General features: G+C 42.8%; 1 protein-coding gene and 1 long non-coding RNA gene across 3 annotated transcripts; both read right to left on the bottom strand.

The window, feature by feature from the left end:
* Positions 1–250: 250 nt before the first annotated feature.
* On the bottom strand, positions 251–2,340 carry LOC117496080. Of its 2 annotated transcripts, XR_004557238.1 has the most exons (5): positions 2,323–2,340; positions 1,762–1,929; positions 720–769; positions 529–556; positions 251–429 (listed from the first exon to the last, which is right to left on the bottom strand). It is a non-coding gene; the product is annotated as an uncharacterized LOC117496080 (long non-coding RNA). The 2 variants fall into 2 exon arrangements; XR_004557237.1 differs by lacking the exons at positions 1,762–1,929; positions 2,323–2,340 and having other exon boundaries at positions 720–846.
* Positions 2,341–2,744: 404 nt separating this feature from the next.
* Positions 2,745–12,605, bottom strand: LOC117495532 (protein NLRC3-like). Its single transcript, XM_034146808.1, has 6 exons — positions 12,571–12,605; positions 12,036–12,471; positions 7,956–9,446; positions 7,543–7,847; positions 6,600–6,773; positions 2,745–3,064 (listed from the first exon to the last, which is right to left on the bottom strand). The coding sequence occupies exons 1-6, from the start codon at positions 12,603–12,605 to the stop codon at positions 2,878–2,880; spliced, it is 2,628 nt and encodes an 875-aa protein (XP_034002699.1). The 3' UTR covers positions 2,745–2,877.
* Between the last annotated feature and the right edge of the window lie 450 nt (positions 12,606–13,055).

Here is a 13,055-nt window from a genome sequence, read left to right as displayed (position 1 = left end):
AAGGCATCACCAGATCCAAGCGCCCCTCCAGTCCAGTGGACCCCCTTCCAGCAGCTCATTGACCGGGTCCTGCGTCCCACTCTCAGTATGCAGATATCCGGATGACTACATCGTTCAAAGTGAGATGTTGGGGCAGGTAAAGGCGGGGCTCCAAGCTAACCTGAAGAAGAGTGAGTTGGGGTATCTGGGGTCGATGGAGTCTCCTCTTTGGTGCCGGGATGGGTGGGAGGTGGTGGTAGGCAGCAGCAGGTGTATGTGCAACACATCTTTCTTCTGAAGAAAAGCTTTAAGTACAATTGATTGTTTTTGTTCATTTGATATTGAGGAGAGCTAACAGGAAGTCTCTCATCAGCTGCAGCCTTCTTCTTTATTTTCCAAAATGCCTCCACGCTCCTCTTCACGTCTCAAACTCGCCCCGTGATGAATAAACTGAGAACACATAAAACCTGAGCTTGCAGATTTGTCTGGAACACCAGAAAAACGTGTTGAAACCTCAATAAATAAACTTCACACGGTACGACCTCTCACCTTTCTGTGTGTCTTCACTTCCTGTCACCTGAGAGGAGAAGGAGAGAGAGAGAAAATAATGATGATGATAAAACTAAGAGAAACAGCTAAAATGATGAAGAGAGAAAGAAGAGTGTTGTTTTCCTCTGAGGTCATGCTCCATTAAAGAGTTTCATATCTTGATGAATGGAGGATATGGTTTCAGTACTCACAGGTCTTCTGGATCTTGGCTCTGATCGTCTCATCAACCCATCTTCCGATCCTGTAGAGATGAACACAATCCAACAGTTTAAGATCCAGTTTAAAATAAGTGTTTGTTCTTTGAGTCAGCTTCAGAGTCCTGATCTCATGCTTTACATCCCATCATATCTTCTCTGCAAACACTACGACTGCCTGCCACAGCTCTCAGCTGCATTACAGGAAGTAACCAGTCATTGTTCTAGAACAGGGGGGTCCAAACCTTTTTCACCGAGGGCCACATACAGAAAAATATATAAAGGTCTGGGCCGCTCTCTAGAGGTTTACTGCCTCATAAGTTCAGTTATAAGTCAGGAAACTCAATCAAATGAAGGTAAAGGATGCTTGTTACTTGAAGATGCTTTAAGAAACAAAACAGCTCCCAGCTCTCCAGAGGGTTTACTTTATTCTGTCAGCAGCTCATTCCTTTAAACAGGAGCTTCAGATTGATTATAATTACAGGAAATATGAAGGGTTTATTTCACGCTTGTTATAACAATAAGTTATTGGGCTTTTTTCTTATCAAGTTAGATTTGTTAGAACATGTTTTCAGCTTTAATTGACTGCATTTATTTTAAAGGTGGGCTCTTATTAACACATGAATACTACTGTGTAATATACGTGTACATATATATTTAAGCAGTACAATACAAGACAAGACAAGCACAAGTTTCATTTGTGGGCCATATTTCATTATACTTTCAGAATTTGCTGAGGGCCGATTCCGAGAGCCTCATTTGGCCCCCGGGCCGCAGTTTGGACACCCCTGGTCTAGAAACTAAAAACATCCCATAAGAACAGACTACCTTTCCCACTCTTCTGTAAAACCCCATATGTCTGTTAGAGAGTTGATTACTAAAGTGTGGCTTTGCATGTTCAGCTGGCCTTCTATAGTTGATGGAAGAATGAAAGAGCCTGCAGTCAGTGGGTAACATCACTGATCTGTTTCCCCAGTGAGAGAAACACCTCCCTGTGGTTCATACAATACTGCTGAACCAGCAGAGACCCCTTACTGACCTGAGGGTCTCCAGACTGCAGTCTGGACTCTTCAGAAGATCTCTCAGCAGCTTCTCTGAACCCTTCAGCTTGTTGCCTCTCAGGTCTAGCTCTCTCAGATGGATGTTGGACTTCAGAGCTGAGGCCAGAGCAGAACAGCTGATCTCTGACAAACTGCAGCTCCTCAGTCTGAATAAAGAAAACATGATGAGGATACAAATCAGTTTATAATCAGATGTGTCACTCAACATTGAAATGAACGGGAACAAAAACATGTCTTCTTCAGAAAGTCAACTTTATCCTGTAAAACTAATATTACTTCAGATGAACTTTATTCAGACGTTATCGTTTACTAAATATTAAAAACATAGATTTGCTTTTAACAACTAACATCTATTACAGTTCCTTTAAGAATCAGTCAACATTTATCTCTGCAGTTCTTACTTTAGTACCTACAAATGAAAGTATGAATAAAAGAACATTTACAACTTTATAGATGTAAGTTAATTATGTAGAAGAATCAGGTTGAATAACTAATGAAACATGAGATCTCCAGCAGTAACAGAGAGTCAGTGAACTGACCTGAGAGTCTCCAGTCTGCAGTCTGGATACTCCAGAAGATCTCTCAGCAGCTCCACTCCTGAATCCTTCAGATAGTTGAGACTCAGGTCCAGATCTCTCAGATGAGAGGGGTTGGACTTCAGAGCTGAGGCCAGAGCAGAACAGCTGATCTCTGACAAACTGCAGTCCATCAGTCTGAATAAAGAAAACATGATGAGGATACAAATCAGTTTATAATCAGATGTGTTACTCAACATTGAAATGAATGGGAACAAAAACATATGTCTTCTTCAGAAAGTTAACTTTATCCTGTAAAACTAATATTACTTCAGATGAACTTTATTCAGACGTTATCGTTTACTAAATATTAAAAACATAGATTTACTTTTTACAACTAACATCTATTACAGTTCCTTTAAGAATCAGTCAACATTTATCTCTGCAGTTCTTACTTTAGTACCTACAAATGAAAGTATGAATAAAAGAACATTTACAACTTTATAGATGTAAGTTAATTATGTGAAGAATCAGGTTGAATAACTAATGAAACATGAGATCTCCAGCAGTAACAGAGAGTCAGTGAACTGACCTGAGAGTCTCCAGTCTGCAGTCTGGACTCTCCAGAAGATCTCTCAGCAGCTCCACTCCTGAATCCTTCAGAACGTTGTAACTCAGGTTCAGATATCTCAGATGAGAGGGGTTGGACTTCAGAGCTGAGATCAGAGCAGAACAGCTGATCTCTGACAAACTGCAGCTCCTCAGTCTGAATAAAGAAAACATGATGTAACTTTAGAAAACAATGTTCCTGTTTGAAATAACTCCAGGTTTAATAATCTGTTCAGAGTTAAACAGGGTTTTAAAGGTCTCCTATCAGGCTATCTTTAGGCATATATTATGGGTCTCAGATATATACAAATATATAAAAACATGTCTATGATGTGTTTTGCTCAAAATACCAAACAGATCATGCATTTTAGAAATCCCTCATATCCCTCTGTTCCAGCTGTTAGGGAAGAGCAGGTTCGGGTCCATAGCTTGAAAAAAAAAAAGGAGGTGGAGCTAATGCCTGCTCAGAATTCTACCAGCAGAAACTCAGCTAAATGCTGCCGTGATGAAACTCCATATCATGTTCCAAACAACATCAAGGATTATCTCTGAAACAGTATAGTATAGTTATAGTAGTAGAGTGGCGAAGTCCCTCCCCTTCCGGTGGACCTCCATGGGACCTTATTTCGGAAAAATTATGTATTGAAGTCAATGGAGAGAGAAAGATTATCTTTCGATCCCGTTTGAATTGTGCCACGAATTCCACATATGATGTTTGTCAATTTAAAAGATAATTTTGCAAGTCAAAAAAAAAAAATGTGTCGTAAAACTGTGAAGTAACACATTTGTTTGTGTGAAACGCTCAATGAACTACATCTCTGGTCTCACAGAACAACACACGTCACCAAGATGGCCGTCACTACTGTCTTGTCAACAAAACGATTGACTACCCTCACTATCACCACAATGAAACACGTCCTGAAGAAAGTCATGCAAAGCTGCCTGCCTTCCTTTGATTCTCTCTGAACTGCCTGGTCTTTGTAATGTTTAATGTCAACCATTTGTGCAGATAGCATGAAGTAGAGAAGATCGCTAGCGTTAGCGTTAGCATTTCTCCCCCGGGCTTAAATTGTGTATTATAGAATGATCACACCGGTGTGACAGTACTCTTCAAAGGGTTAACGAAATATGACTACTACTCTTACTGTTTAACATTTTGGGTTACTTAATGTTACTTCATGTTAAGGCTAATACAAATGACAAGGCTGTAATGCTAACTAACGTGCTAGCTACTAGCTAGCTTGATCCAGACACTCCTAGTACTTTCATCAGACGGGAAGCGAAAGAACGAGCAAGACCCATTGCTGGTATGATAACAACCTGGTACTAAGCACACAGTCATCTTGTTAAAGTTATCTTATCTTAGCCAGCGCCATATAGATAGATTCTATCTATATGGCGCTGATCTTAGCTATCTCTTAGTGGAGGAAAACAATTGTGACATCACTTACGCGACTCTGGGATTTGTAGTCTTTCTAGTTGCGTATTTTTCATAGTCTTATATTTCAACAGTTTTAGGACAAACTGTGACTTTTTTGACATGGAAATGATTTTTTAAGATTGACAAACATCATATGTGTAATTCGTGGCACAATTCAAACGGGATCGAAAGATACGTTTTCTCTCTCCATTGACTTCAACACATTATTTTTTCGAATTAAGGTCCCATGGGGCGGAAGTAGATGGGCGTGACTTCGCCACTCTATGGAGCTCAAACTCTTTCTCTCTCTCAGGTTTACCACAAGGTGAGTTCCTTTTTATTTCCTGCTTCTTTACATATGCTCTCTCCCAGAGGTGTGGACTCGAGTCACATGACTTGGACTCGAGTCAGACTCGAGTTACCAATTTGATGACTTTGGACTCGACTTGACAAAATCACAAAACACTTGCGACTCGACTTGGACTTGATCACCAATGACTCGGGACTTGACTTGGACTTGAGCCTTCTGACTTGAGGTGACTTGATAATTTAATTCAGGGGTCTCCAACACGCCGATCGCGAGATGCCGCTAGAAGAGCAGACTCCCGTCGGGGAAAGCAGAATCTTCAGCCGCTGCAACTCTTGCTGAGAATCCATGCAGGCAGGGGCGGGACTTTATTTTGCTGAGCCACCATGCGGCCAATCATATGCGAGGACACACTAGGATCATACCATTATGTGAAAGAAGGGTGGGGGGCAGACGCTCCAAAGACAGCAGGTGTAGTGGTACAGGCCAGCTACACAGAGCGACGGGGAGACGGGGAGCCGGATTTAAATGCAAGCGCGTCGGAAGAAGTCAAGAAATTTGCGAAAACCGAAAAAAGGAGCAGCATCTGGCTGCATTTCAATGATATTGGAGAAAGCAAAGCTGAGTGCAGGATTTGTAAAATGAAAATAACCTTCAGAGCAGGGTTTTTTATTTTGGTAACCACTCAGGATTTATTGCCAGAGGTGGGAGAAGTTCAGATCTTGTACTTGAGTAACAGTACCAGAGTGTAGGAATACTCGGTTACAATAAAAGATCCTGCATTCAAAATGTTACAAGTAAAAGTACAAAAGTATTAGCATCAAAATATAGTTAAAGTACCACCTGCAGAGGGATCTAGATTCAGGTGTTCTTTTCCCCATAGAGACGCCTCGCTGCACATTATCCCTTGCATAAAGATAGATTGTGGGTCCCTTATAACATGCTGTACACAGTGGAAATAAACATTCTGGTTACCTCAACATCAGGGATCTTATACATTAAACTCCTTCTGAATCAAACCTTCACGGTAGCATTACCTTACTGATCCCTCTTACAATAGAAGAAAAACACGTTACTTTACCAGCAGAAAGAAAATGGATTATTAAATTATTAATGTGACTAATAAAGAGCAGTTTGATTATTAAGTATTATTCTGTTGATCGATGTCATTACATTTGTTGAAAAGCACATAAGGACTTGTTTAAGACTCGTTTTGTCAAAGTTTAGGACTTGGACTTGACTTGAACTTTCCCATCCTGACTTGAGACTTGACTCGGACTTGAGCGCAAAGACTTGAGACTTGACTCGGACTTGCAAAACAATGACTTGGTCCCACCTCTGCTCTCTCCAGTACAGGTTAGCTCTGAGTGTTAGCCATGCTAATGTAAACACAGACCATATTACTTCCAGAACACGTCTCATTGTTTCTGACAGCAACGTTTCTGATTGGCCCGTTGGTGTAAAGCCCGCCCACAATTTAGTAATGCCGTCATGACGCAGCAAATCTGGATCAGCTCCGTTGTTCCCCCGTTTTTAGAGATGTGGGTACGGAGGAAAAGAGAGAGGGGTTTGTTTCCTGACACTTTGTGAGTCTCCTGACACCGGGGACACATGGTGATGTAGAGAAGACATCACAAAGTGACTTTTGCATGATAGGAGACCTTTAATCTCAGAGATGATGTAGAAACAATCCATTGATAATCTGGAACTTTAACTTTGATCAGATGTTGAACAACTCCTTCATCTCCCTCACAGCTCATCAGTACTGACAGCATCTCCACTGACTCATGGAGCACAGAGTGAGTCTGTGGAAGCTCAAACTCTCTCCCTCACACATTCACCTTCTCTTTGTTATTCTGATCAATATTCAGTCTTTAGCAAAAATGGAAAAATAATTGTAATGTATTTTTTTCAAATTCAGAAAATGATAAATACAAAGAGATGAAGTTCAGTCAGTGAACTGACCTGAGAGCCTCCAGCCTGCAGTTTGGACTCTTTAGTCCAGAACTCAGCAGCTCCACTCCTGAATGCTTCATAGGGTTGCCACTCAGGATCAGATCTCTCAGATGGGAGGGGTCAGACTTCAGTGCTGAGGCCACGACTTCACAGTGAGTCTCTGAGAGTCTACAGTCAGTAAGTCTATAATAACACATATATTACAACATGTGACCTCAAGCATTTGATGAAACAAATATTTGACATATGTTCTGATTGAGATTTGCTGTTAGTCCATTTTATATATAATAATATATGATAATAGAGTGTAATGTGTTGTCAGTGTGATCTGATCACATGTCTGTGCTCCTGCTGTCACTGACTGTTACCAAAGAAACAGAAATTAAATAAATCACGTGACAATATTAGAGATGTACATATTTAAATGTTAATTAATATTTAGATGTGAATGATGGATGTTTTGGCTTCTCTGAGCATCTGGAAATGTATTGTGCACACAAACACAGTTAACAAGCCAATAAAGTTTCAATATTTTAACCTGAATACCATCAGATGTTCTCACTATATGAGTATTAAGACATAACTCTGGTATTGGTGGGATATGATATAGATCTGATTTTAAACTCTAATACATTTTGATAAAAACGTGTGTGTGTTTAATGATAAAGAAACTACTAGAAAGTAATAATAACTGCTAACTGTAAGTCCTGCTGTGTGGTGTGATCACATGCTGAGAAACCTCTAGAGTCCTTCATGTGTTTGACATGTCGCCTCCATCACTCAATATGAAGAGAGAAACGGTTCAGTTAAACTATTATTATAAATAAATAGAAGAACAGTGTTGGTTTATTTTGCTCTCAGTATTTAAACAGCAGAAATGTTATAGTGTTTATTTGAATAATTCAACTTCTGATCCACATTAGTTTATAAAGTTAATCACATCTGGACTTACTTGGCCTTCCTGCAGTTCCTCACAGCTGGAATCAGTCTCTGTCGTCCCTCCTCTGATGTGTTGTACTTCTTCAGGTTCAACTCATCCAGAACCTCCTCTGACATCTGCAGCATGTAGGCCAGAGCAGAGCAGTGGATCTCAGAGAGTTTCTCTGATCTGTTCTCTGACTTCAGGAACTCTGTGATCTCCTGATGTACTGAGTGGTCCTTCATCTCTGTCAGACAGTGGAAGATGTTGATGGTCCTGTCAGGAGAGATATTATCACTGCTCATCTTCTTCAGGTTGTTGATGGCTCTCTGGATGGTTTCTGGTCTGTTGTCTGTGCGACCCAGCAGCCCTCCTAAGAGTCTCTGGATGAATGTTGGACTGTTGTCTGTGCGACCCAGCTGGCCTCTGATGGCTCTCTGGATGATTTCTGGACTGTTGTCTGTGCGACCCAGCAGGCCTCCTAAGAGTGTCTGGTTGGACTCCAGAGAGAGGCCGTGGAGAAAGCGGACAAACAGGTCCAGGTGGCCATTTCTACTTCTGAGGGATTTCGCCATGGCTCCCTTTAGGAAGACATCCAGGGATGGGTAATCCTGATCACTGTTTTTACTGTTCTCATAGGGCCAGTCTCCCTGCAGGAAGTCCTTCAGTACCTCTGTGTCTCTGTTGGTGTAACAGTGGAACATGTAGACTGCAGCCAGAAACTCCTGAATGCTCAGATGAACAAAGCAGTATACTGTTTTCTGGAAGATCACTCTCTCTCTTTTGAAGATCTCTGTACAAACTCCGGAGTGCACCAAGGCCTCGGTGACACCAAGGCCACAGCGCTGCAGGTCTTCTTGGTAGAACATGATGTTTCCTTTCTCCAGATGTTCAAACGCCAGCCTCCCCAGCTTCAGAAGAACCTCCCTGTCAGCCTCCGTCAGCTGCTGTGGACTCGTCTCATGTCCCTCTTCATACTTCTGCTTCTTCCTCTTGGTCTGGACCAGCAGGAAGTGTGAGTACATGTCAGTGAGGGTCTGGGGCAGCTCTCCTCTCTGGTCTGTAGTCAACATGTGGTCCAGAACTGCAGCAGTGATCCAGCAGAAGACTGGGATCAGACACATGATGTGGAGGCTCCTGGAGCTCTTGATGTGAGAGATGATTCTGCTGTACAGGTCTTCATCACTCGATCTCCTCCTGAAGTACTCCTCCTTCTGGGCGTCAGCGAAGCCTCGTACTTCTGTTACCCTGTCCACACACTCAGGAGGGATCTGATTGGCCGCTGCAGGTCTGGAAGTTATCCAGACGAGAGCCGAGGGAAGCAGCTTCCCCCTGATGAGGTTTGTCAGCAGCACGTTGACTGAGGACTTCTGTGAGACATCAGACACAACCTCATTGTTTCTGAAGTCCAGAGAAAGTCTGCTTTCATCCAGGCCGTCAAAGATGAGCAGCACTTTACAGACAGCCAGCTGCTCTGCTGTGACCTTCTGTAAGGTTGGATGGAAAACATGGAGCAGCCTGAGAAGACTGTACTGCTCACCTTTGATCAGGTTCAGCTCCCTGAAGGAGAGCAGGATCACCAGACTGACATCTTGGTTTTCCAAACCCTCGGCCCAGTCCAGAGTGAACTTCTGCACTGAGAAGGTTTTTCCAACTCCAGCGACTCCGTTGGTCAGGACCGCTCTGATGAGAGTCTGTTGGTCAGGTAAGGCTTTAAAGATGTCCTGGCACTTGATTGGAGTGTCATGGAGGGTCTCTTTCTTGGAAGCTGTCTCCAGCTGCCTCACCTCATGTTGGGTATTCACTTCTTCACTCTGGCCTTGTGTGATGTAGAGCTCAGTGAAGATCCTGTTGAGGAGGGTTTCACTTTGATCAGTTCCTTCAGTCACACGTTCACATCTCCTCCTCAGACTGAGCCTATGTTCCTCTAAAACCTCCTGCAGACCACTATCTGCTGAAAGAGAAGGAAACAGGAGAGAATAAGAAAATGCTTTTGAGAATATAACAATAAAACTAATAAAAACAGACTGAGTTTAAATGCTTTATAAACATATGTTTTTCAACAGAATACCTAATAAAAAAACAACCTGGTCTCACCAGAATGCGTGACTCCACCACGACTCCTTAACACCGCAGTGCGTGGTGGAGTCACGAACTTTGCTACATTTATGTGTCTGCACCACGCAAACAACCCCAATGTAAAGTGAATGAGGCTCCTTTGTCGTGGTGCACACACGCATTTCTACAACGTCCAGCAGTGAGCTTTTATTCTATAAAACGTTTTTAAAATCTACTTTATAGCTTGTAGTAACTCACGGGAGGCTTCTTTTAGTTTATTTGTATTCATAATCATTTTTATTTTTCGTCAGAATGTATTATGGTGCATTAGTTACGAATCTTTGATCTAAAAAAACAGTGCATTGTGTGTAATACAACTGTGATTTTTATTAAATTAGTTCGTTTTTAAGGAAGGCCAGAACTTCAGCTGTGTCAAATAGATTGTTCCCTTTAGTTAACGTTATTTAAAAGATAATTATATTCCTATTTGATCATGTCCCCTTTATTGTATTACGGACGCAGAGAGCAATGTGAGCGTCCATTCCCATTGGATAACGGAGGATTTTACACCCGGAAGTAAGTATTCTCCTTACTGTCGATTGATTTTACAGTGATATCTGCACTACTCATCAACTCAAAAACACCAGATTATCCTTGTTAATTAAACAACATTGATTGGTTTAAATTGTGTACAAGGCTTTTGTAATTTTCCCCTTCGATTCGGAGAAACAAATATGTGTTCAGAGTTTAGGATGGCCGAAGACACTACACTACCCAGAATCCTCAGCTATTGTTCCGCTTTGCCTCAAGCTCTGTGATTGGTTGACCTCCAACTGCATTCCATATGGAAAAAAAACGTTTTGTAAAAGATAAAATCATACTTTATTCAGCAGTGCTTGCTTTACTCTTTGAAAGTCATCACATGAATGCATTGTAATGAATGGTTTTTTACATCGCTTTTGTGTTACAAATATCAAAACAATAACAGAATATATCCGTCGTAAACTAAACCAGAAACAGCAGTATATTTTATTTTGTTAACACTGTAAATTTGACAGCTTTTTAACCCAAACCCCCTACTGGTTAAAGCACGTTATTACACGTTTAGAGTAATTGCAATGCAGGTAGATTGTGTTGCTTTTTAATGACTGTTTTAAAATGCCTTTTTCTTAATGTCTTTCATTTCTGTAAAGCACTTTTGAATGTGTTATATTTGATGAAAACATTTAAATATTAAGAGTACATACTCTTAATATAGTGGGAAAGTGGAAGGTCAATGATATAAATAATATAGAATAGAAGATATCAAGAAGATACTGTAAGTGATCTCTACAATAAAACAGTTTAGTGCCTGATAGGAGGATGTGCAAAACAGACAAACTAATAAGGCTTTATTTAAACATTAAAGAATACTTTAGGTTAAGGTCTTCTTTTAAATAAGAAAAAAGCTTTGGGGGTATCTACAGATATTAAGCCTGACAAAGTACTTAACGTCTAATATATTGCATGGTTTGTTTTGGAACTTGACAATCAACTTTCCTGCAATGTTAACTATGTTGAAGCACTTATTTTAACTGATATTATACATATTTATTATACTCTTATAAGATGTATGTAGATAGTATAAGAAAGGTGCAGAATATGTTTAATGGTGGAGGTACACAGATATCGATAGATGTCTTGTAATGCACTGTTGAGGAACCTGTGACCCAAGTTTTTCATTCATTGCATAACTACACCGTAGTTGTGTATATGATATGTCAATAAACCTTAGAAAATCTTGAAATCTTGAAAGGGATGTGCAAAATAGCCATTATATACAGTCTTTAATGAACGATTATAGAATAACGAGTAATGAATATACTTTATAGGGATCTGCAGATAAATATTTAATCTTCTCATGCACCCACTACCAAATATCTCGCTTGATTGTTGGCACTTGAGAATCACCTTCACTGAATTTTACTCAGGTGTAACTAAAGTCTGATTTAAGGGTTGTTTATATTTCACATCATTAATCCAAATCTGTAAAGTAACTAAAATCAATGTAGTGGAGTAAAAATACCAGGTTAACCTTAAAGAAAGCCCTCAGGATTATAAAAGACCCCCATCACCCCAGCCACAAACTGTTCTGTCTGCTGCCGTCTGGCAGGCGGTACCGCAGCATCCGGACTAAAACCACCAGACTCAGGGACAGTTATATCTCTCACAGGCTCCGCCCTCTACTGGACTCTATGGGTACTACCTTATCCCGCGTGCATTCTCCCACAGAGACTTCTATAGACGTAGCCAGCCCAGGGCGGGCCTACCTGAATGCGCGCGCATCACACCGTATAAAAGGAGGCCTCGCCTCCTGACGATCATCCTTTTTCTCTTCAGCAAGCGGAAGTGATTCCACGGAAGACTAAGACGTATCTGAAGTGAAAGTAAAAGAGAGAAAGTATGGAGCCAGTACTGGACCATAGGACCTGCCCGAATTGTCCGAACCTGATTTCGGGAGCCGATCCGCACCCCCTCTGCTTCACGTGTTTGGGGCCCGACCACGCGATGAACGGTATGGGCTCGACGCCGGCGTGCTCGGCCTGCCAGGCGATCCCGCGGCACACGAGGGAGCATCGTGAGCAGCACTTCCTGGAGAAGATTGCCCCGCAGGAGGAGTCGGAGGAGCTGGATCGCGACGTCGTGGACATGGGCGATTCGGGAAGCGAGGGGACATCGTTCCGGTTCTCCCTGCCGTGGAGCCAGACGGTCCCGGTTCCGATGGTTGACGACGAGGACGCCTCGCTATCCGGAGGTCCAACTCTCAGCTCTGCGCGGATGGATTTCCCGGCGGTGATGACTCTGGCGGCGGAGCATGTAGGTTTACCGCTCCCCCCACCGCTGCCACCGAGGCCTGTAAACCGCCTGAGATCGGGGGTTTATGGCCCGGTGCATCCGGCGCAGCCGACCTTCGTTTCGCCCCAGCTGCCAGAGGTATGGCGGTGTGTGGAGGCGACATGGCACCAGCCATTAAAAACGAAGGCCCCGGTAGCCGCCATGGCGGGTATCATTAAGGTGGTGGATCGCTCGGACACGGATGTGCCCCCCCTCGATGAGAGCCTGGCGGTCCATCTGCTCCCGCGGGCGGCTGGTTGGGCGGAGGGTAAACGCCCTCTGCCCCCGCTGCCCCGGGACCGAGACACCCTGGAATATCTGGACAAGATGTTCAAGCTCGGTACTCAGATGGCGGCTGCGGCCAATAATCGTGGCGTGTTGGGCGTCTCCCTGATTACGAAACCTCAGGCAGACGCCCCCGCCCTCTCGCCTCAGGACGAGAGTGGTTATCCGGACCGCGCTGTGGGTCAGATGAATAATCTGATTTGTGGCGTGGCCGCCACAGCAGCGCGGGTAATTTCCCTAGCCACAGTGGCGTCTCGTCACGTGTGGCTGGGACTCACCGCGCTGTCCAAAAAGCACAGAGAGGATCTCCTCGGAGCCCCCGTATCTTC

The sequence above is a fragment of the Trematomus bernacchii genome, unplaced genomic scaffold (assembly GCF_902827165.1).
Source record: "Trematomus bernacchii unplaced genomic scaffold, fTreBer1.1, whole genome shotgun sequence".
Lineage (NCBI taxonomy): Eukaryota > Metazoa > Chordata > Actinopteri > Perciformes > Nototheniidae > Trematomus > Trematomus bernacchii.
This window is presented reverse-complemented; position numbering and strand designations above follow the sequence as displayed.